The sequence below is a fragment of the Plecotus auritus genome, assembly GCF_963455305.1.
Source record: "Plecotus auritus genome assembly, chromosome: 10".
In the NCBI taxonomy this organism is placed as follows: domain Eukaryota; kingdom Metazoa; phylum Chordata; class Mammalia; order Chiroptera; family Vespertilionidae; genus Plecotus; species Plecotus auritus.
Genome location: NC_137785.1, coordinates 29,047,988 through 29,073,265, shown reverse-complemented (window position 1 = coordinate 29,073,265; position 25,278 = coordinate 29,047,988). Strand labels below are relative to the sequence as shown.

Below are 25,278 nucleotides of genomic sequence, written 5' to 3'. Positions count from 1 at the left end.
CAGCTATAAATTCCTCTCTAACCACTGTGTTAGCTACTAACTATACATTTTGGTATGCTGTATTTTTGTTTCTGTTCTTTTCATAGTCTTTTTAGTTCCCTTTGTTATTTCTTCATTGACCTATTTATTGGTCCATATTTAGGAGTGTATAATTTGATTCTCACACACCTGTAAATTTTCCTTCTGTTATTGATTTCTAATTTCATTCCAGTGTGGTTGGAGGACATACTTAGTATGAATCAATCCTTTTAATTTTGTTGGGAGTTATTTTATGGCCTAACATATGGCCTGTTCAGGAGAATATTCCATGAGCACTTGAGAAAATGGATTATGCTCTTGGATAGTCTGTTAGGTCTAATTGGTTTATAATGTTGTTCAAGTCTTCTGTTTCCTTGTTGATCTTATATCTAGTTGTTCTATTCATTACCGCGAAGTATTAAAGTCTACAACTATTGTAAATTGTCCATTTTCCATTCAGTTCTGTCAGGTTTTGATTCATCTATCTTGGAAAGACGTTGTTAGGTGCATATATGTTTATAATTATTATACCTACTTCATGAATTTTCCATTTTATCAATATAAAATGTTCTTTTATTGGTTTAGTAAAACTTTTTGTCTTAGGCTTATTTTATCTGATGTCTTTTTTGGTTTCTGTTTGCATGATACAGATGCAACTTGACTTTTTAAAAAAATATTTTATTATTGATTTTTTACAGAGAGGAAGGGGAGAGGGATAGAGAGTTAGAAACATCAATCAGCTGCCTCCTGCACACCCCCTACTAGGGATTTGCACACAACCAAGGTACATGCCCTTGACCGGAATCGAACCTGGGACCCTTCAGTCTGCAGGCTGATGCTCTATCCACTGAGCCAAATCAGTTAGGGCGCAACTTGACTTTATAATGGGGTTAAATTCTGGTAAACCAGTATAAGTTGAAAATACATCTAATACACTAACCTACTGAACAACATAGCTTAGCCTAGCCTACCTTAAATGTGCTCAGAGCCCTTACGTTATCCTAAAGTTGGGCAGTTATCTTGAGTTTTATCTCAAAAGTAATTGCCTTTCCCCTTTTCTTCTCACCAGGAAGCAGTAGACACAGATGTGCGGTTTGTAGACATGTTGGGGTGCAAAACACAATATCCAAAAAGCAATGGCAATACAGTACACTGTTGAGTATCAATTGTTTACCCTTGTGATCATGGAGCTGTGACTCACTACCTATGCCCAGCATCATGAGAGAGTATTGTACTGCATGTCAGTAGCCTGGGGAAAGATCAACATTCAGAATTTGAAATACAGTTTCTACTGAATGCTTATTACTTTCACGCTGTCATAAAGTTGAAAAATCATGTCAAACCGCCCTAACCGGTTTGGCTCAGTGGATAGAGCGTCGGCCTGCGGACTCAAGGGTCCCAGGTTCGATTCCGGTCAGGGGCATGTACCTGGGTTGCGGGCACATCCTCAGTAGGGGGCGTGCAAGAGGCAGCTGATCGATGTCTCTCTCCCATCGATGTTTCTAACTCTCTATCCCTCTCTCTTCCTCTCTGTAAAAAAAATCAATAAAATATATTTAAAAAAAAAATCATGTCAAACCATTGAAAGTTGGGGACCATATGTATATCTTTTTCCATCCTTTCACGGATTTGTCTTTGAATCCAAAGCTTCTTTAGCTCTTTGCCGCATCTACGGTGAGGATGAAGATCATTCTCAGCAATCAGACTGTCGACATTTCAGAAAATGTGGATATCACTCTGAAGGGACACACAGTTATTGTAAAGGGCCCCGAGGCACCCTTCAGAGGGACTTTAATCACATCAATGTAGAACTTGGCCTCTTTGGAATGAAAAAGAAGAGGCTCTGGGTTGACAAATGGTGAAGTAGAATGGCTACCATGCACTATCCGCAGTCATTACAGAACATTATCAATGGTGTTATACTGGGTTTCTGTTACAAGATGAGGTCTGTGTGCATCCACTTCCCCATTATTATTCCGGAGATTGGTTCTTTTATTGAAATCAGAAATTTCTTGTGCAAAAAATACATCTACAGGGTTTGAATAAGGTTAAGTGTTTCTTGTTCAGTATCTTAAGCCCAGAAAGATGAGTTAATTCTTGAAGGAAATGACATTAAATTTGTATCAAATTCAGCTGCTTTGATTCAGCAAGCCAGAACAGTTGAAAAAAGGATATCAGAAAATTTTGGGATGGTATCTATGTTTCTGAAAAAGGGACAGTTCAGCAGGCTAATGAATATAGAGATCTAAGTTGTCTAGCCTATAGAAATAGCAAGGTGATGATTCCTCAGACTTACTTGTGATATTTTAAAGATGCAGTAAGAAGCCATGTATTGGGAAAATAATAAAATGTGTCTCTTTAGAGCATGTAGTTGGTTCATATTTATTTTTATCCATTCTGCCAATCCCTGCCTTTTAATTGATTAATATAATCCATTTACATCTAAAGTAATTACTAAGGAAGGGCTTTCTTCTGCTATTTTGTTATTTATTCCTATATGTCATATGTTGTTTTATTCCTCAGCTTCTCCACTGCTACTTTCTTTTGTATTTATTTGATTTTTTTGGTAGTATATGGTTTTGGTTTTTTTCTCATCTCCTTTTCTGTATGTTTTAGTTATTTTTTCAGTTGTTACCCAGGGGATTACAGATGACTTCTTAAACTTATATGTAACAATTTAGTTTGCATTAATGTCAACTTAATTTCAATAGTATATAAAAACTTTGCTCCTATATAGTTCCATTTCCCCTCTCCTTTGTGCTGTTATTGTATACAGATCATATCTCTGTATATTTTGTGCTTATCAACACAGATTTACAATTATTGCTTTATGTAGTTGTCTTTTAAGTTGATAGGAGAAGAAAAGGTATAAAAAACAAAAAAAAATAGTTTATACTGTCTTTATACTTGTTCATGTAACTACCTTTACCAGTGTTCTTTTTTACTTCGTGTTGATTTATATTATTCTCTATTATCCTTTCATTACATTTTGAAAGGTTTCCTTTGGTATTTCTTGTAGGATAGATCTCCTAGTAATGAATTCTCTTGGTTTTGTTCATCTTGGTTTTTGTTTTAATTTCTTCATTTTTGAAACACAGCTTTGTTGAACATAGAATCTTGGTTGACAGTTTTTTCTTTCAGCACTTTGCATATGTCATCCCACTGCCTTCTGACCTCTATAGTTTCTGATAAGAAAGCAGCCACCAATCTTTTTTTTTTTTTAATATATTTTATTGACTTTTTTACAGAGAGGAAAGGAGAGAGATAGAGAGTTAGAAACATCGATGAGAGAGAAACATCGATCAGCTGCCTCCTGCACACCTCCCACTGGGGATGTGCCCACAACCAAGGTACGTGCCCTTGACCGGAATCGAACCTGGGACCTTTCAGTCCACAGGCTGATGCTCTATCCACTGAGCCAAACTGGTTTCGGCCACCAATCTTTTTTAAAAAATATATTTTTATTGCTTTCAGAGAGGAAGGGAGTAGGAAAGAGAGATGTAAACATTAATGATGAGAGATAATCATTGATCAGCTGCCTCCTGCATGCCCCCTACTGGGGTTTGAGCCCGCAACCCAGGCATGTGCCCTGACCAGGAATTGAACCATGACCTTCTGGTTCATAGGTCAACACTCAACCACTGAGCCATGCCGGCTGGGCAGCAGCCACCAATCTTATTGAAGATTCTCTGTATGTGATGAATTGCTTTTCTCTTGCTACTTTTAAGATTCTCTCTTTGTCTTTTATCAGTTTGATTATGATGTGTCTAGGTGTGGATCTCTTTGAATTTATCCTATTTGGAGTTCATTTAGCTTTATGCATGTGTAGATTAATGTTTTTCATTAAATTGGCAAAGTTTTGGGTCATTATATTTTTCAAATATTCTTCTGCTCTTTTCTCCATTTCTTCTGAGACACCCATTGTACATATGTTGCTAAACTGTCTGCCTAGCAAGGATAGAAGATGGCAGCTTGTTCCCCAATTGATTGCACTACATGTCTGCTTCAGGAATAAACAGCAGCCTTATATGGGCCAGCAAGTCATTAAATTAAAGTTTGGGGCCCCCTTTTGGTCATGTATTGAATGAGGTATTTCTTGCTGGGAGATGATAGACCATTGAACTAATGAACTTGATTTGTTTTTCCTCTGTAGGTTCAATGTCAACAACAACATTCTTCATCCGGAGATTGTGGAATGGTAAGTACAACCTGTGGCTACCTTGACTGTTCATTGTGCTCAGCTCAGGAAGGTGAGAGACCCTGCTGTTCCTGCCTACTCCAACTCAGAGAGTCCATCAGACAAGCCAGTTCCCAGATCTTCTCTCAGAGTCTTCTGTCTTCTTTGGTTTTTTTTTGTTTGTCAGTTGGTTTGTTTTTTTGAAAGAGCATGAGTCATTTGAATGCCAATTAAATTTCACTTATCTTTTCCTTTAATTTCAGTCTTTTGAAGCTCCTGCTAAAAATAAGCCAACTGTTGGTAGCTCAGTTAAAGTAGATAGTGAAAAGACTAAAAATAAATATCATACATACGATAAGAAAGGTAAACATGTTTTCCTCACGTCATGCACCTACTTTCTTCCCTTGGTGATGTTGGCAGCCCCTACCTGCAGCATAACTGGTTTCTGGTAGGTCAAAGCAGGACAAGCTTCCGCAGGTTGGGCATTGCCTTTGTGGACTCTGGAAGTGGCCCCCCAACCCTAACCCTACCCCTAAGCCATTAGTTTTCTTCCTAATCAAATTGCTCTTTAATAGCACCAAAATGTTTTTTAAAAAATATATTTTATTGATTTTTTTACAGAGAGGAAGGGAGAAGGATAGAGAGTCAGAAACATCGATGAGAGAGAAACATCGATCAGCTGCCTCCTGCACACCCCCTACTGGGGATGTGCCCACAACCAAGATACGTGCCCTTGACCGGAATCGAACCTGGGACCCTTCAGTCCGCAGGCCGATGCTCTATCCACTGAGCCAAACCGGTTAGGGCAAATGTTTTTATTTGCTTTATGACTGCACTTACTCTGAATGTAGGCGAGAAGTAAGGCAGGGCCTTTGCCACCATGGTACCAACTTAGACTTCGTCTTGAGAGAAATGGGAACCAAAGAAACCTTTGACATATTTAAGCAGGATGGTAGGATCAGGTTTGCATTCTAAGAAATCATTTTGGCTTCAGGCTGGAGACTCAATTGTAGGGCAAGAGTGGGAACAGGTTGCCAGATAAGAAGCTATTGCAGGTTCTAGGTGGCAGTGGAGGGTGGCGGGACAGAGTTGAGAGGTAAAGCGTCAGTCAAGGGGAATGCTCCTGAGAGGAACCTACTGTGACAGTTGCGTGAGGGGGAAGTTGAAAGTGACTCCGGGTTTTTGTCCTGCAGCTGGAGACAAAAGATGGTGATGGCTAGGAGGGGCAGGTTCTGTGGCGTGTGTTGATTTTGAGTCAGGGGCCGGTGATTGGGCCAGAGGTGAAGATCTGATGGCTGTTGGCAGGCATCACTACTGACCCTGGAGGAGCTGGAAGGCAGGCCTGCCAGCTTAGTGCTGTCAGCAGCCCTGGCCCAGTGCCTGTCATGGCCACACATTCTGAGGGTGGGGCCTGTGTTCTTCAAGTACACGGCCACCTCTTGTTTCCATAAAGTAACAAATGCCTGGCTCATCTCTAGCCCCCAGTTGACAGAAGAATAAATCCTGGATACTCGGGAATGGCCCGAGTCCACTCATGCTCCACATGTGGCGTTCCCTCGTGGCTGCTTACAGTCGATGCTTTATAGATGATGGCTAAATGGCATGCTCCAGCATCTCCTAAGGGATAAGTCATTAGTTCATCACTTTGGAACAAACACACTTTAATTCTAGTGACATTTCCAAGGCTCGGAAGTGGATTCTGCGTTCATAAGAATACTTCCCAACTTTATTAAAGCCAGCAGCAGAAAGGACTCATTTGGCATTTGATGGCAGTAGAACTGTTTTAGAAATGTCACATTGTCCTCACTGCCTCAGGGGTGGGTTTTCATAGCGTGGGTGCTGGCCTCTGCAGGGATTGCAGGCACGCGCAGTGCGAGCCTGGCAGTCATGATCATTGCCCTCCTAGTCACTGAAGGAAGGAGTCTAGGTGGATTGAGGGCAGGTCCCTCATTTGCAGGAGAGAGGGGCCTTTTCTGAACTTTAAATTATGACTCGTTGATGCATCTTTGGGCCCCTGCATCCTGAATGCTTTTAACATCGTCTGTCTCTAGGCCCCATAGAGAGAAGCTGTCTGGCGTAATGGATAAACCACACACTCGGGAAAATACAACCTCTAACCCCAGCCTACTCTGCTTGGAAAGTCACTTAATATTCAGAGCCTCAGCTTCCTCCTGAGTAAGATGGGGATGGAGGGGTCCCTAACTCTCAGTGTGGGTGGGGCCTCAGCCTCTTCTTCTGTAACATGGACATGGAGGAGTCCCTAACTCCCAGTGTGGGTGTGTCTTAGAGCAACGGACTGCCCTCACTAAGTACCACCTCATAAACAACAGAAATGTATTTCTCCCAGTTCTGGAGGCTGGAAGTCCAAGATCAAGGTGCGGACTGGTGTGGTGTCTGGTGAGGACCCACTTCCTGGTTCAGAGATGGCCGTCTTCTCTCTGTGTCCTCACATGGCAGAGGGGACAGGGAGCTCTCTGGGGCCTCTTTTGTAAAGGCACATGAGGGCTCTGTTCTGATGACCTGATCATCTTCCAAGGGCCCCGGTTCCTATGGCGAGACATTGGAGATTAGATTTCAGCAGGAATTTTGGAGGGAGACAAACATTCAGTCTATAGCACTGAGCGTCAGTTTCCTCCTACAAAGCAGAAGTGGTTTCCCTTGCTGGATGGCTGAAGAATTCAATGAGAGCATAAGTGCTGTCACCTTTTGAGACTTCCTGTGTGCAAGGTATTGTGCTAAGCCCTTGACACGTGTCACCTTATTTAAAGAGGTATTTTGTATATGTTATAAGCTAGCTTCTCTGATTATCCCCATGCTCCGGATGACAAGACTGTTGATTTGCCCAAGAAAAAGCCAGGAGCTGGGCCCAGGCTGATGGCCCTGGGATCTTGCGCTGCCCCTTGCAGCTCTGAGGAGCACCTGTAGGGCGGGGGCCTACCTGCGTGTCAGCCTTTCTCTCAGTTCACTCTTGGCCACTGGACAGGCAGGGGTGTCAGAGCCCCCGGAATGGGTCTTGTGTCAGGCCCTGGATCTTGGAGGGGTGGAAGGACAGGGGCTGTGCAGCTAGCACCATGCCTCCTGCCACCGACATGCACCCCAGCTCCTGCTTAGCAGCTGGGCTGGGCTTTGGGATTCCCCCCGGCTGTCTGATGGGGAGGCAGCGGCAGCCTCTGCCCGTGCTCTCGAGCTTCCTTTCTCATTTTGTTTGGGTGCCATTCATTTCCTTTTGGTGACTGCTTTATCGTTTTCCATTCTCTCAAGCAGTGCCTTTTTGATTTCCTGTAAATTCCTCTATAATCATACTCTTCCCCCCAAACATGAGATCATAACTGATAATTTCTCTTCTTGTGCTGGGTATTGCAGTTTGAATGTGGAGGTCAAAAGTTGAAACTTAATAAGAACAGGCATCTCACTTCCATAATTTAGGCTGTGTTTCTCTTTTCTTGTTCTGCAGATGATTAAATTGATCTGTAGGTAGGCTGGGAAATGAAAGGAGATGCTTTTGCACTGTCTAATAGCACCGTGCCTGGAATTTGAGTTAAGTCCCCCCAGAAGCACCATAGGAGAGCTGGCGTGTCAGCAAGTTCTGTGCGCCTCCTTGGGTTTGAAGTGAGACTGTGACACTGAGTCATCGGCCGGTCTTAGAACTGGTAATCATACCGAGCAAAGGTGTCTTGCGTGTATTAATCAGGCAGTGGGGTAACAGATCTATTTCTACCCCGTTTCTGTGTTCCGGAGATGGTGAGGATCAGGGGCAGAGCACACCAGGATCCTACATCCCAAATTAGAAAAGGCACATAGGTGATGGCCTAGATTCTTGATATGTATGTGAAAACTATTTCAGTAAGGATACTTTTTGCTGTTTTTGTCTCTAAACATATAGGCATTCAACCCTAAGTTAATAAGAAACCCAAGTGGAAAGTGGGATTCTAAGCACAGTGAGAACTTGGGATATGGAGTGCCAGAAGGCAGGAGCCGGGCTGTGGGGGCATCAGGGCCTAGTGTCGGGCACCTCCCCGCATGTGGCCCACATCTGCCTGGCCCCAGTCTGGTCCCAGACCCCTGGGCTCACAGCTGCACTAAGCCATTACTACTTCATGGCTCTGATTTCTCTGAGGAGACTTATTCATTGGGCCTCTTGAAGATATGTAATTCCAACCAGCTCTTTCTTTGCTGTCCCTGCTGCTGTTCTGGAATTTTACCCTTTGCATCACTAAGGGTGGAAGGAATGGTCTCGGGGGTCCTGTGGAATTGAATTCCCATTCACCTCTCCCACAGAACCATCCCCCATACATTCATCTGCAGGAGAGACGGAATTCCTGTCCTTTCAGGTGGGTTTTGTTGACCACTGTGGCACTCTGATGCTTAGAGACTGATTTTGGAAATACTTCAGCCCGTCAGTGGAGCATTCAGACCTCAGTTAATTGGTGTCTTCATCCTGGGTTTCATGTCCAGAGACAGCTTTGTGACCTGTGAATATTTAAGGGGGGTGGGGAATTGCACAAATAAATCTCCACCTAGTCCAGTTTTTGTCGTTTCAGGCCTGAGCCTTGGCCCTGCCCCTCTGCCGCCCAAGGTGCTGCCTTGTGCTTAAGCAGCCCCTGGGCGTGGTAATGCTCACTGGCATGGCCAGGAGCTAGGGACTCTGCGCGAGTGCCCGTCTCCCACCACATCAGGCATCTCCTCTTGCTGGGGGAAGAGCCCCTGCCTGCTGTCCAGACCTCTTAGGTGGCATCTGTGAGGTCTTGTCCCAGAGCCTTGGTCCTCGATGCTTCATGGAGGAGCGGCCTTCTCCTCTCTTAGGGATGGAAACCTTGCAGATCGCATTTCTAACCATGACTTGCGCATCCTTTGGGGCTGAGAGTGACACTGAGCATCCCTCACCCCAGAGGCCACTGGGCCTGCAGGGCGGGACCACGGTGCAGTCCCCCTTTCCCTTGCCTTTCGGTGCTCAGGAGCAATGGAAATAGCCTCATCAGGTTCTGGGAGTGAATTTGTCCTCAGGATGGGAGGAACTGCAGAATGCTGGAGTAATCTTAGAAGTTTCTGGTGCTTGCCCTTAACCGGTTTGGCTCAGTGGATAGAGCGTCAGCCTGTGGACTGAAAGGTCCCAGATTCGATTCCGGTCAAGGGCATGTACCTTGGTTGTGGGCACATCCCCAGTGGGGGGTGTGCAGGAGGCAGCTGATGGATGTTTCTCTCTCATCGATGTTTCTAGCTCTCTATCCCTCCCTTCCTCTCTGTAAAAAAATCAATAAAGTATATTTTTTTAAAAAAAGTTTCTGGTGCTTGTGTCATGGAGATAACTGGGCCAGGCTGGTATGCCTGGCACCGGGAGCGACATCAGGCCCAGAGTGCCCTGTGGGCAGTTGGGAAAGCCTGTGCAAGCAGACGGCTATTTTCAGGGCCTTTAAAACCTGGATTAAATGGGCCAGGCCAGTGCTCGGCCAGGCTAGTCTCTCCGGAGAACTGCTTTTGTGGGATAATTTGCCCTGATTCAATTTTTTTTTTTAATATGACTAAAAAAATCAGTCCCCTAAAGAAAAGAAAAAAAAAAAAAAAGGAAAAAGAAAACCAGTCCTGAGAAAATCAGCTGAGGCCTAGTTTGTCACCTTCCCCAAAGAGGAATTGGAGAAGAAGCAGGACCGCGGTCCTCGGTGGCTGAAAGTGCCTGGATCTCTGCAGGGAAGAGAGCGTGGTTGGGACTCTGTCTCCTTTCTCCTTGGCCTGATGTGAGCTTTTCCTTCTCGTCTCCGGAACCAGGTGCTCAGGCTGCGGGGAGAGGCCAGTGGAGGGTCTGTGAGGTGGGCTCCTGGGGGTCAAACTCTGTGGCTGGGGATGAGGCAGTGGTGGTGGGAGTCTGGGCTGCCGTGCCCCTGTCCTGCTCAGGGCGTGCCAGGGTGAGTGACTCCCACACTGACCTGGTGAACTCCCCCTGGGGAGGCCTCCTTTTCTTTTGAAATGAGGCCATTACCTCTCCTTGCTGAAAGGAAGGTGTTTCCAGCTTTGGTGCAATGCCCAGGTACTATTTCTAACGCAGTTACTGTGTCTGCTCTGGGCCAGGCACTGTTCTGGCCCTGGGCTGCCTCCTGGGAGGAGACTCAAGTGAAGAAGAGATTACAGTGTGATAGCTTACGGAGGATTCCTATAGACAGGACTGGGAACAGAGAGAGCCGCTTAGCCTGTATGGGGGATGGAGGGAGCCCCCCTCCACCTTGAGAAAAGTGCCTTTCTTGTGGGAGCTGGAGGATGAAAGGTCACCGAAAAGGCACTGGCAAGTTCCAGGCAGAGGAGTCCGCTGTGGGGGACAGGGTGGGGCCTGGAGAGCTCAGGAGTCACCTGTAGTTTTAACTTCATCCTGAGGACATCTAGAGGGCACTGAAGGTTTTGAACAAGGAAAAGCAAGGTCAGGTTTGCATTTTCTAAAGCTCTGCCTGTCAGGGAGCAGACAGCCTGGAGGCTTGGAGGCCAGCAGAGGCAGGAGAGGTTGTCCTGGCTGGAGGGAGTGGGGTCTGGATGGAGAGAAACCAAGGGTCCGAGAGAGGTGGTGATGGTGGACTCACAGTCCATGATCATCAGCTGGATGTGGGAGCAATGGATGGACCAGAGGGAGGTGTCTGGGCGGATATTGGTTAAGTTTTACGCAGCATGGGCTGGCAGAGCTGTGACTGAGATAGGGAACATGGATGGGTGGGCGTTTCTGTCACCGTGAGCTGGAGACGCCTGGGGGACCTGTGCCAGAGGGGCTGTGGGAGCTGGGAGAGGGGAGGGGTGGGGGGGCAGGGAGGGGAGGGCTGTCAGGGACATGAGGAGGGGTGCCAGGGCTTCCTCTGGAGTCACTGATGCCTCTGGGTTTTGCAGCTGGGGTGAGAGGGCAGCTGGCAGAGCGTGGGGCAGGGCGGAGGGAGAAGAGGGGAGGGGAAGAGGAGGGGAGGAGATGAGGAAGAGGTTCCAGGTAAGCCAAAAGCTGCTCCCACTCCTCTCCCAAGGCAAGCACTGTTCCCTTTCCAGAAATGTGGCTGGGTAGTGGGGGGTAAAGCTTGGCGAGAGGAGGAGGAAGTAAGCGAACGGTCATGGAGCTTTAAGTAATAGGGACCAGGTGGATGGAGGGGTTGAGGCTGGGATCTGAGCCCAGGTGTGTGTGGGAGGAGGGGCTGAGCCTCACCTGGAAGAGGACACCCTTCCCTTATAAGGGGCCAGGGAGGAGAGCATGAAGGGGCAGGGGAAGGTTTGGTTGTTTGAATAATAGGTGAACGTGTACCCAACTGCTGGCTTCTGTGTTCTCCAAGTAGATGAGGGGAGGGAGACACTGAGATGGGGAGGGGAGAGATCTTAGCAAGTTAGAGTAGGCCTCCTGCAGGCCCCCTTGCAACTCAGGGCAGAATTGGGGCCGGGTGGAGGCTGTGGGGCTGGAGACAGAGCTACTGTGCCATCCACTCCCAGGCAGGATTTCCCTGCAGCCCCTGTGGTCCTGGAGCAGCACTCACAGGCTCGGGCTCTGGTTTGACTCTCATGGAGGTTTGGCTAAGCCTGTGTGGATAGGTGGGCACAAGGCCTAAAGGTCTAAATTGTTGGCAAGAGTGGTGGCTGGAAGGATGGACTAGGGATCTAAGCTGAATAGAGAAGCGGAGGGCCAGAGGCAGATGCAGCTGGGGCTGTTCCCACCTGTGTTGTCATCACAGCGAGGCCCACTGCCACTACCCAGGTCCTCAGGCTGGTGCGCAGAGCAGCAGTGGGGAACAATACACCAGGGCTGCGAGGTCACCCTGTGAGCGGGTTTGGATCTCAGGAGCCGAGCTGCTTGCCTGAGTCCTGTCTGTGGCTCTGGACCCACACCGCCGGAGCACAGAACACGCTTCCTGTTCCCCAGGCGGGTTGCTCCCAGCAGTGGGTGCAGGCACCTTTATGACGGTAAAGGGCAGACTTTCAGGTGCAGTGTCTGCCCTCAGGGAAGAAAGCCGGTCCCTTTGGAAGAAGCCTCCGTGGGCTTGAGGGTTTGCCTTTGCTGCATTTCTCTCTGGCTTTGCTGTTCTTGAGGGCTCTTGAGGGCGCTGAGTGTGTTCCCTCTGAAAGAGGCAGAGGTGGCTTTGTTGCAGATGCGTCACCCTGAGTCAGAGTGCAGAGCTGGCCATGAGGGATGGCTGAGGACTCTGCTCCTAATGCCTGGCCCAGCTGCCACTTTGATGCCCGGACCTGCAGTTGCTGGTTTGACATGGTAGAGCTAGAAAGCAAGCATTTATTTAGCTTCTCTGTGTGAGTCTTACTTGGGATGAGATTGATTGCAAAGACCAGAAACCTAACCATATTTGGGCAAATGAATATGAGTTTATTGTGAGGACTCCCTGGAGTCCAGTTGCAGGAAGCACATTGGGTCTCTAGTGGTCAGCAGGGTCTCTTGGCTGCGCCTCCTGCTCCACTTGTACCCTCTCCCCCTTGCTGTCTCCTCTTGTCTGCTCCTCATCCTGCTTCTCTCTGCAGAACGCTCTTCCCACACTCACTCCTGCACCATGCCGCCCCTCCCGCCCTGCCCCAGTCTCAGGCAGGGGTCTGACTCACATGGTCTGTCTGGGCTGCCCGGGAAGGGGAGACCTCTTCAGCCAACTGGGCAGAGCCCTGGGAGGCACACACTTAAAATTCAGGTCTAACAGCCTCGCCATGTAGATTTTTCCTCATTTTTATGGATGAGGAAACAGTCCCTGGGCTTCTTCTGCCACCCACAGCAGCTTCCGATCTTGGAACTAGAAACAGCCTGCACACCCGAGGCTGGCATTAGGTGAGGACGGGCAGTGCTTAGTGTAGCTTTCACTCCTGCAGTTTGGTGACCCACCCAGCCACCCCCTGCCCAGGCAGCCCATTTGCAGTCTAACTGGGCATGACCTGGCCCTGGGATCCTTCCCAGGTTGTGCAGGTGTGGCAGCCCCAGGGTCTCCCTGGAGGGGTTCAGCCAGCTCCTGCTGAAAGTCACTGACTCTCCCTCTGTTTTTTCCCTCCCTGCAGCCGGGTCTTTAAGACGGACATGGAGCTGGAGGTTTTGCGCTACACCAATAGGATCTCCAGCGAGGCCCACCGGGAGGTAAGCAGGGCCCCACTTGTCGGAACGCTGTCTGGCTGGGTTGGGCGAGCTGCCTTGCTCTGTGTGGGGCCAGAGGGCAGCGTCAAGATGGACGGTCCCAGGGCAGCTGCAGTCCCGAGTGCCAATGGATCAGGCAGGAAATGTCGCTTCAGCCAGTCTCTTTTCTGTTCCCCAGTGGGGACAGGGCAGGGACAGCAGAGGTTAAGGCACCCACCCCCGAGAATCCCCCAGCAAGAAGTCCTCACTTCCAGGGGGGTGGGGCTTTCCTTCCTGGTATTCCCAAAGGCCCAGCTCCTTTCAAAGAATCTTGTTCTCACCCAGGGTCCAAGCACACTTATTACTGTCCTCCGTTAACCATCCTCACGGGGTCCTTTCCCAAACCTTCCCACTTTGCTGAGGATCAAGAGCAAATAAGGAAGTGACGGTCAGGGTGATGGGATAGCCTGGTGCCTGCTTGGTGACAGTCACCGCTTTGTGTCAGTAGACAGACCAAGGTCATTTGTGGGCAACAGAATCTTTTGTCTGAATGCATTTTCTCTGTTTTTAAAAATTTCATTTTTCAATTATAGTTTTCATTCATTATTTTGTATTAGTTTCAGGTGTATAGCATAATGGTTAGATAGTCCTATATTTTACAAAGTACCCACTGGCACCGTGCAGAGTTACTGCAATATTATTGACGGAACTCCCCACGCTGTACTTTACTTTCCTGTGACTATTTTGTAAATATCAGTCTGTTCTCTGTATCTATGAGTCTGTTTCAATTTTGATCCTTTCTTTATTCATTAGATTCCATATATAAGTAAAATCACATGTATTTGTCTTTGACTTATTTCACTGAGCACAATACCCTCTAGGTCAGGGGTGGGCAAACTTTTTGACTTGAGGGCCACAATGGGTTCTTAAACTAGACCGGAGGGCCGGAACAAAAGCATGGATGGAGTGTTTGTGTGAACTAATATAAATTCAAAGTAAAGGAGTGGAGGGGAGAGCAAGAGAACCGGATAGAACAGCCGGATCCGGCCCGCGGGCCGTAGTTTGCCCACGGCTGCTAGGTCCATCCATGTTGTTGCATATGGTAAACTTTCATTCTTTCTTTTGGATGGCCAAGTAATATTCCACTGTAAATATGCACCATAACTTTTTTAGCCACTCATCTGTTGATGGGCACTTGGGTTGCTTCCATGTCTTGTAAATAGCGCTGCAATGAACGTGGGGGCACATATATTCTTTTAATGGCTGTTAAACAAAGGAAACCTTTTAGGTCAGTCTGAGCGTTACGTGTTCACAGATGTCTTGATCAAATCTTACCTGCCATCAGCCGCCGCAGATCTGTGTTTATCGGCTTCCAAGTGGAAGTGCTCGAGTGGTTAAATGAACTGTGTAGCTTTTGGAGCTTTAAAAACATTCTAATTTGTCACATTTTTGCACCATTGTGTGCACATAACATTCTTTTCTTTTTTTAAAGAAGAAATTCTTTTGAAAAAGTGCTATCCCTTATTTATCAGGCAGTGCCACTTCTCGCCTTAATACAAATGTCTTTGCTTAATATCCACCCTCCAGGTGATGAAGGCTGTAAAAGTGGGAATGAAAGAATATGAGCTGGAAAGGTAAGCTGCTGTGTCTCTCTGGGTAAAGATTAAAGTGTAAAAACAGTAATTTATGTTCCCTGAGCAAGTAGCAGATGAGGTGCCTCAGTGGCGCGGCACATTGAATGGGGACTATGAGCTGGGGTTGGGCACCGTGGGCAGAGGCCTTCTCCTCTGACTGTGGCCACTTTGCTGGTGCTTGGCAGAGTGTTTGATGGTAATGGTCTGTGATTACTTCTGAGGCTGCTTTAGTGCCTCATCATTTCACTCCCTGGACTTTGTTTGTGCAATTTGCAGGAAACTTTACCAAAGAGCTGCTATTGTGACTCTGAAGGGCGCTGGTGAAACAGCCTGTCATTTATGTGTAAACACGGTCATTATGTCTGCTGCTAGGACAATGCGGTCTCAGGATGGCTAAGTGGCTCATAAAGTGTTCTGGAGAGCTCCACTGGCCCTGGCCTGCCGTGAGCAGTGCAGGCTTCCTGGGGCTGCCCCGCCATGTGGGTGTGGCCTGCCCAGTCCTCACCTGCTCCAGGGCCTGGGCTCAGCATGCTGCTGCCCGTGGCATGAAGAATCCCTTGGTCAGACCCAAACTGCTCCAAGGGCTCCTTCCACCCATGTCCTGGGTCACCCACCAGTGACTGTACCATCTGGAAGCTCCCCTGGGGAGAGGGCAGGGAGAGGCTGCCATTTCTGCCTCCCGTCACACAGTAGGAAGTCCGCATTTCCCCCTCTGTGATATAGTAGGAAATGCATGTTTCATGTCTGCCCCAGTTCCTGGCACAGAGCTTCTAAAACCCTCAGAATTCCCCCAGTGACAGAGTCTGTTATTCTTCATAACTGGAGACCCAGTGCTCGAATTTGTGCTTAGGTGGGGTCCAGCTGCCCCACCCCATGGGGGCTGATCGGGGCTGGGCGGGCCAAGGGGAGGGGCCACAGGCGGTTGAGCGGGGACTGATCAGGCTGGTTGGCCACCGCAGTGCGCATCATAGCGACCGATGGTTCGGGTTGTTCCCGTCATTCCTTCATTCCGGTTGCTTGGCTTTTATATAGATAAGCCCCTTTCAGCCACACCTGAGTTTATGCTAATGAAGTGTTAGTGACTGGGAGAGAGGCTGGAGATTGAGTTCTGACCAGTGATTTTTTCCAGTTGTGCCTGCATTTGGAACCTCTATAAAAACTTTGATCCACAGGGTTGGTGAATGCAGGGGAGATGCTGGGAGGAGTGCTCCTAGAGGGCGTCGAAGCACCACACCCCTTGCCCCATACCTTGCCCTGTGCATCAATTCCCCCTGGCTCATCCTGAGTTGTAATCTTTATAAGAAAGTGGTAATAGCCAAAACCGGTTTGGCTCAGTGGATAGACCGTCGGCCTGCGGACTGAAAGGTCCCGGGTTCGATTCCGGTCAAGGGCATGTAACTTGGTTGCGGGCACATCCCCAGTGGGAGGTGTGCAGGAGGCAGCTGATCGATGTTTCTCTCTCATCGATATTTCTAATTCTCTATCCTTCTCCTTTCCTCTCTGTAAAAAATCAATAAAATATATTTAAAAAAAAAAAAAAAAAAGAAAGAAAGAAAGTGGTAATAGTACAGGAAGTGCTTCCCTGAGTTCTGTGAGCCATTCTGGCAAATTATCAACCCAAAGAGGAGGTCATTGGAACCCCAGATTTATAGCCAGTCAGTTAGAAGTATGAGAGGCCTGGACTGGTTATGTCTGAAGCAGGGATTATTCTTGTGGGATTGAGACCTTCACTCTGGCAGTTAGCGTCAGAAGTAAGAGGTAAGACACCCAGTTAGTGCCCACAGAGAATTAGCGAGCTGGTGGTTGGAAAACCCACACATTTGGTGTCAGAAATGTTGTGAGTACAGAAAAAGGAGTGTTACCTTTCACCCTCGGCCCCCGTCCTGATCCTGGACTGCCCTTTCCTACCTGGCCTTAGAGCTTGGCGCTGCCTCCCTTGCCCACCTCGCAGGGCCCAAGTCCACCTGGGGCGCCCTCAGGCCTGCTCTGCTTCCATGTCGCCCTCCCAGCCTTTCTGGCCTGCCCACTTCGTCAGTGCTGGGTGGGGGCGAGGTGCAGACGGAGTCAGCGGTGGGAAGCAAGGGCGTTAATGGTCACCATCACATGGCTTGGGAGTAGGTGTCTTTTTCAACGTCTAACCCTGAAAGGAGTCCTGAGCAGGGAACCTCTGGTTTCTCTCCTCTTCCCCTGGGGGGATGGAGCAAGTGCTCCATTGGGGACCCAGGAGGATGGGGAAGGGCAGGCAGAGCGCCAGCCTTGGCCTCCCCGTGGTCTGCTGCAGTGCAGTATCTGCTCGGGATCTCCAGTGTCCCTCACCCTGGGACAGGAAGAGGTCCGCCTACTACCAGGGAAGTGGGGGGGTGGAGGGGTCCCTGAGATGGGCACTGTCCCAGAAATCTGGTCTCATCTTAATTGGCCTATAGTGACCCACAGCTGATGCCCAGTGTGGATCCCTGCCATCCGCTGCAGCTGGCTGCCTTGTGCCCTATGCTGTGGGGAGCTGAGCTCCGGAGGTGACTCTTAGGAGGGGCCTCTGCTTTCTCCCGCACCGTGTCCTAGAGCCCAACCCTGCTGCAGCCAGACAGGCCTGCATGTGATCTCTGGGTCAGGGGCCTGTGGGAATACTTCTCCCAGCTCCTTACCCTCCACCCCCTCAAGGTAATGCCAGTCTTTTTTTGACCTTTTAGTAGGAAATTGCAAATACTGCTGCCGCCCCCAGAATAGTGTAATGAACCTCAAAGTCCCCATCAGGGTTTTTATTTAGTTTTGTTTTGTTGCAGTATTTGAGACCAAGTCCCAGGTATGACATTTCTCCTATAAATGCATCACTGGGTGGCTCAGTTGATGAGGATATCTTTTTCCTTTCTCATAACCACCATGTCATTATCACATCTAACTAAGTTAGCAGTAGATCCTCCATATTACCAATATCTAGTCCATATTGGTCTAAAACTATCTTTTTTTGAGTTGGTTTGTTCAAGTCAGGAGTTGCATTTGGCTGTTGTTTGAAGGAGGGTCTCTTTTAAGGCCAAGCCCTGGGAGCACTATCTTTGTCTTCAAACTGCTCAGCCTCTACCCCCTCCCCCATTCCTGGGTTCAACTCACTGCTGCTGCCTCTGGATTCGTGGCAGCTTTCAGAGAAATGAGATCTTTGCCAAAAGCAGCTGCCCTGAGGGTGCTGTGTGGCATTAATTCAGCCCGATGTGCCAGGTGTGTGCACTGAGGTGCACCTGCTGTGCCTGTGCCCAGCCCGTGGGCAGTCATGGGAGACACAGAGGGGAAGCGGTGCCTGCCCTCCAAGCCACGATCTGAGGGTCCCTGAGAACTGAGAGCAGGGGGCTCCTGGGGTAGAGGGTGGATGGAATTGGGGACTGCTCTGGGGAAAAGCTGAAGCAGAGATGATAAGAGCAAGAGACAGAGACTGTCCCTGAAGAACAGGTGGGTGGGGTGACCTTTTCAGACCCCCTGAAGATGGTAGGTTGTGCGAGGACATTGTCACATCCTGGGGTGTCCCTGGCCAGATTTGAGGAGGGCACCCCTGTGAGGTGGCACATCACTCTGTCACTGCGGAGTGCTGGGGTCAGTTTCGTGGTCTCTGTCCTTGGGAGCCTGGAGGCTTCTTCTTGGAGGCTCCCCACCTCATTTACCTGCAGTGTCTGCCCCACGGCTGGTGTCAGGACACACGTGGGTGGGTTGGATGGATGGACAAGGGAAAGAATAAAATGTCCTGAGCTATTTTCCTGCTGTCGTCTGTGCCACTGTGAACACTGGCCTTTTCTTGACCAGGTGAAGAATATAAAACCTCGTCTGAAGCGTTAGTCCCCCATGGGGTTGGCCCTTTAAGCACAGGCTGCACAGATCCCTGGGAAGGCCACCGACTCCTGGGTTAGAAGAGTGTGCCTAGAACCTGCTGGACATCCCCCGGGGGGCATGGCCTCCCGCAGCCCCAGAATGGGGCACGGGGCAAGAAGGGCAGGGACTCCTGTGGGTCAGGACTGGAGCGAGGGTGGGGGTAGGGGGAAGCGGCAGGAGACGGGCTGGTGTTCTCCACGGCGGGCACACCACCACTGGCACAGGGTGCTCAGACTCACTCGGACATGCTGGCTACCAGGAGACCACTTCTAAGATTTATGCTTTCAAAAATTTTATTATCAAAAGTTTGTTATAAAATCTTGAGAGCATGTTAAAAAAAAGAGTGAGCTGATGGCATTTATTAAGACACCTCGTCCTTCGTGCTGTGCCTGAGTGGGGTTTCAGAGGGAATGAAAGTCATTTTCCGCAGTTGAGGTGCAGTAAATTGTGTTAAACCAATAAGACATTAATGTTTGGGTAAATCGGGCGCTAACAGCATCTGACTGCAGGCCCAATCAGGCAAGCCATTTTGCCGCTCATATTATTTAATGTTAGTGGCGTAACCAGCTTGTAGCCGGCTGGCATGGGGCTGGCAGCTGAATCAATTACCTGCAAACACTAATTTAGAGCATGCTCAATTGGCTGTGTAAGCAGGTCCCGGTTCACATTTGCCACAAGGAGATTAATAACTTGATGTTTTTGACAGCCTGGGACCTTAATTGAAATTACACTCCTTCTCTCCAAGCTGTGAATGGGGCATTTTGGCCCTTCCCTGACAGCTCCCATGGGGATTGTGCGAGTCGTTTGAAAGGCAGAAGGACTGTGAGGTGTGCTGGGGACAGCATGGCAGTGTCCTCCTCCCCGGGCCGGGATCCTTCTTGGCAAACACCCAGGCCCATCTGGAGACCCTCGCCTGGCCTGGGCTTGGCTCTGCTCTGGCCGAGGCAGCAGCCCACAGGACCAGCCTCCCGCTGCCTTTCAGTCGTTAATGAAGAACTTGCCCAGCTGTGCTCCGGGGGGATCAAAGTCTCCTTGCCTTTTCCTGCCATTTGGGCCGATGGAGAGAGTCATGATTCTGTGTGTTCTTGTGCCTGCTGGGCCCCGATTGGGGTTGAGGGACAGAGACCCAGCCTGGGGGTTTCTTCCAACAAATACCACTGATACACACACACACACACACACACACACACACACACACCTCTCACCCATACCACATTACAAACATTACCCACACAGACACATGCACACCCCACACATACCACACACACACTCATTCCCCATACATATTCACACACACCACTCACATACCCCTCACACACTACACATACGTTCACACCAGTCACACACAACACCTGCCACACACAACACCTACCACATGCATCACACCACACACATATAAACACCCTCTACACATATGTACCCCACACATATCACACCACTCACATACCTCTTACACATTCACACACACAATACACAACACCTACTACATGCACCACATCACACACATACTATACATACATATACTCCCCCACACACATACACGTACCACTCACCCCATTCACACCCTCACACATACCACATCACTCACACTCCACACACTCACACGCCGTACACACACAGCACATACACACTCCACACACACACTATACACACACAGCACGCACACACTCCACACACACACACCATACACACACAGCACGCACACACTCCACACACTCACACACCATACACACACAGCACGCAAACACTCCACATACACACTATACACACACAGCACGCACACACTCACACACCATACACACACAGCACGCACACACTCCACACACTCACACACCATACACACACAGCACGCACATACTCCACACACTCACACACCATACACACACAGCACGCACACACTCCACACACTCACACACCATACACACACAGCACGCACACACTCCACACACTCACACACCATACACACACAGCACGCACACACTCCACACACTCACACACCATACACACACAGCATGCACACACTCCACACACTCACACACCATACACACACAGCACGCACACACTCCACACACTCACACACCATACACACACAGCACGCACACACTCCACACACTCACACACCATACACACACAGCACGCACACACTCCACACACACTATACACACACAGCACGCACCCCCACACACGCACACAACACACACACACTATACACACACAGCACGCACACACTCCACACACTCACACACTATACACACAGCACGCACACACACTATACACACACAATACATACACACTCCACACACCACACACACACAGCACGCACACACACACTATACACACACAGCACACACACACTCCACACACACACTATACACACAGCACGCACACACACACCATACACACACAGCACGCACACACACACCATACACACACAGCACGCACACACACACTATACACACACAGCACACACACACTCCACACACACACTATACACACAGCACGCACACACACACCATACACACACAGCACGCACACACACACCATACACACACAGCACGCACACACACACTATACACACACAGCACACACACACTCCACACACACACTATACACACACAATACATACACACTCCACACACACACCACACACACAGCACGCACACACACACTATACACACACAGCACACACACTCCACACACACACTATACACACACAGCACGCACACACTCCACCCAAGCCACGCGGTGCTGGGTCAGGTGGTTGGTCTCTCACCTCACCCACTCCAGGGAGCAGGTTGCAGAGCCCTCACTGTATTCTTGTTGAACGAGGCCCTCTTTTTCTTTTTTGAGGATTACAAAATTTAACTCCTGTCAGCGTAATTGGAAGGTGGGAGAGTTAAAGGAAACCCCACAACCCCACTAGGCCCTGGTGATTATGGCTGCAGGAAGCACAGGCAGTTGAGGCAGACAAGCTGCTTCTGTCCGTACCGCCCCCCACCCCCACCCCAAGGCCTTGCCCTGCACAGTTGACGAGCTTATCCCTCACTCTACCCACCCCCCCAACCCCCATCAGACTGGCTGCATCTCCGGCTGCCTCTCAGCTTAGCAGCCTCTTCTTCCACCAGTTGGTCCCTCCTGGAGCCCTGTCACCACTGAAGGACCATCTCTCAGATGCCTGGGTCCTTCTCACTCTGGGTCTTGCCTGGAGCTCTCCCTGCTGGGCATGCGGGGCATGCTGGTCATACATGTCCCTGACCACAGCCCTCATGGGTGGTGCAGAGGATCCAGTTTTCATTGATGATGGACATCAGCAAGAGGCTCTCATCTCCCTCCTTCCTGGAGGTTCTGGAGATGTACAGCCAGCTTCCAACCACCTGGGAGTGGTCAGCCTGGGCAGTCCTGGGCACCAGTGAGGCACCCTCAGTTTACCTGCCCCCATGAAAGTGCTAGAGTTTTGCATGGGGCCTTTTGGGGCTTTGGGGCCTCTGAGACCCACACCCCTGGGTAAGAACAGGTGTGATAGGCCCTTCTCTGTGGGCCTGGTCACTGTCCATGGGCAATGCCCTGTGACCTCCATCGCAGATAGAGCCTCGCTCTGTTGGTCACTTTGAGGGATGAGCTGTGGCATGGCTCATTCAAAAAGGGCCCTGATGCCCTGGCCCATGTGGCTTAGATGGTTGGGCGTCGTCCGTGCGCTGGAAGGTTGCCAGTTCGATTCCCGGTCAGGGTACATGCCCACGTGTGGGCTCCTTCCCTGGTAGGGGGTGTGCAGGAGGCAACTGATCGATGTTTAGCTCTCACGTTGATGTTTCTCTCTCTCCCTCTCCCTTTCCCTTCTTCTCTCTCTAAAAATCCATTAGAAATCTTATAAAAAATAAACAAAAAGGGGCCCCCAAGACCCCAGGTCTGGGTGTGGAGAAAGCCGCTCTTGGCCTGTGTGGTGAGGCTGGTGCAGGTTTCCTGCCAGCACTTCCTGGACTGTTGGGGACAGGCCACACGTTGCCACCGTGGGAGGGCTTAGGAAACCCCCGTTGGTGTGGTGCCCCTCAGGAAGACAGCCCCGAGTCCTGCACCCGCCAGCCACACCTCAGTGAGCGGAGCCCTTTCAAAGAGCCTGGGTCGCCTTGGGTGGGCAATTCCTTGGAGTTCAGAGGAGGCTGCACCACCCCATACTAGCAGAACTGTCCCGTGTGCCCACCCAGCCTGCTCTGTCCACACCACCTGGCACGAGGGAAGGGAGTTGCGCTCCAAGACGTTTGGCAGAGCCTGGCGTTGGAGAGTGTAGCTGGGGCCTTGGGTGGAGAGGCTGTGGGACTCTGGCTCAAAGCAAGGATAGCTCAGTTTGCCGCTAAGAGTAATTGAGAAATGGGTACATTTAGGGTGCCAACCAACCTGGCATCCAGCCAGAAAGTGAACAAAGAACCAGAGGGAAGGGCTTCCTGCAAATATGTACCTGGTCCACGCAGCTGTTGAGGACAAAGCCAATGCAAACTTCTTTCTCCAGTGCCAGGGGAGTTGCCCTGGAGAGAATCCTGTTGAGTAACAGTGGTGCCAAATGGCATCTTTAGGATTTGACTCCAGTGTTTTATCTTTGAGCTTGATTCTGACTGTTGATTTCCAATAAGTGTTTACTGCCAGTTAAGGAAGTAGTGTTTTTTTCTCTGGCTTGCTAGGAGATTTTCTTAGGAAAGGATGTTGAATTTTATCAGCTGCCTTTTTGGCATCTCCTGTGTGTGTGTGTGTTTTAAGCAATTAAAAAACTTTGTATTTTAGAATAGTTTTAGATCACAGAAAGGTAAAAGGAATACTAGACAGTTCCCACATACCCTGTACCCATATTCCCCCAATGTTAACATGCTTATGATACATTCGTCACAACTCGTGAACTGTATCGATACATTGTTATTATCTGAAGTCCACACTTCATTCCGGTTTCCTTAGCGTTCACATAACGTCCTGTTTTTCTGTCCCAGGATGCCACGGATTACATTTGTCCTGTGCCCTTAGGCTCCCCTTGGCTGTGGCAGTTTCTTGCTTTTGGTGATCTTGACAGTTTTCAGGAATGCTGGTCGTGTATTTTGTAGACTGTCCTTCCATTTTAGTTTTTCCGATGTTTTTTTCCACGAACCCATCTCCATACTGTCATCTTCAGAGGGAAGTCACTGCACAGCCTGCACATAAGGAGTGGGGTTACGCTCTGTCTCCCCGGGGGACGGGGAACTACACACACTATTGGCTCTTCTTCCCCATTTATTTATATAGTCAACCATTTATTTACTTATATCTATCCTATATAATAAAAGAGTACTATGCAAATTAACCATCACTCTGCTATACCCACAAACCACGCCCACCAGCCAATCAGGAGTGAATATGCAAATAAACCCAACCAAGATGGCTACGGCCACAGAGAGCAGGAGGGAGGCTTGGGTTTCCCCGGCGATGGAGGAAGCCAAGCTTTCTGCCTGCCCTTGCCGGCCTAGGCCTCCACTCAAGGCTACAAAGTTTCAATGATAGAAGATACATAAACCCAAACAGAAATGGCAGCAGCCACGGAGCTGGAAAGAGCAGGAGGCTAGGGTTGCCCCCGGCGATGGAGGAAGCCAAGCTTTCCACACACCCTGGCTGGCCCAGGCCTCGCTTAAGGCTACAAAGTTTCAATTACAGAAGATACATAAATCCCAATAGAAATGGCTGCCACCACGGAGCAAGCAGAAGGCTTGGCTCCGCTCCAGGCTACAAAGTTTCAATTGTAGAAGATAAATAAACCCCAGATACCAGGGCTTCCGCTTGGGTCGCCACGGGGCATGGCCGGCGTGCAGACCACCACAGGCCCCTCGCCCAGGCCACCCCACACCTCAAGGGAACCTCCACCCTAATCCGGGACACCCTTCAGGGCAAACCAGCTGGCCCCCACCCGTGCACTAGGCCTCTATCCTATCTAATAAAAGAGTAATATGCAGATTGACCATCACTCCAACAAACAAGATGGCTGCCCCCATGTGGTCAAAGATCCTGCCCCCATGTGGACACAAGATGGCCACCACAAGATGGCCAGCAAGGGAGGGCAGTTTGGAGGGACCAGGCCTGCAAGGGAGGGCAGTTGGGGACGATCAAGCCTGCAGGGGAGGGCAGTTAGGGGTGACCAAGCTGGCAGAGGAGGGAAGTTGGGGGCGACCAGGCCTGCAGGGAAAGGCAGTTGGGAGGGACCCAGGCCTGCAGGGGAGAGCAGTTGGGGGGAAACAGGCTGGCAGGGGAGTGGTTAGGGGGTGATCAGGCTGGCAGGCAGAAGCGGTTAGGGGCAATCAGGAAGGCAGGCAGGTGAGCAGTTGGGAGCCAGCAGTCCTGGATTGTGAGAGGGATGTCCGACTGCCCTTTCGGACATACCTTGAGGGGTCCCAGATTGGAGAGGGTGCAGGCTGGGCTGAGGGTCACACACCCCGCCCCCCCCCCCCCCCCCCCCCGCACGAATTTCATGCTCGGGGCCTCTAGTATAGATATATATTTTACACTTTGGATTATAATTTGATATTATGCTATTTATTTTG

At 49.6% G+C, this 25,278-nt stretch overlaps 1 protein-coding gene and 1 pseudogene across 2 annotated transcripts in view; both read left to right on the top strand.

The window, feature by feature from the left end:
* Positions 1-25,278, top strand: part of PEPD (peptidase D) — a 119,290-nt gene that overhangs the window by 37,350 nt on the left and 56,662 nt on the right. Inside the window, exons 7-9 of the mRNA XM_080644309.1 lie at positions 4,172-4,216; positions 13,193-13,268; positions 14,832-14,878. Of these exons, the coding sequence (XP_080500435.1) occupies positions 4,172-4,216; positions 13,193-13,268; positions 14,832-14,878 (168 nt within the window). The remainder of the gene's footprint in view (positions 1-4,171; positions 4,217-13,192; positions 13,269-14,831; positions 14,879-25,278) is intronic.
* LOC308235246 (large ribosomal subunit protein uL6-like) lies at positions 1,699-2,267 on the top strand (annotated as a pseudogene). The gene has a single exon. The product of its transcript is annotated as a large ribosomal subunit protein uL6-like (transcript).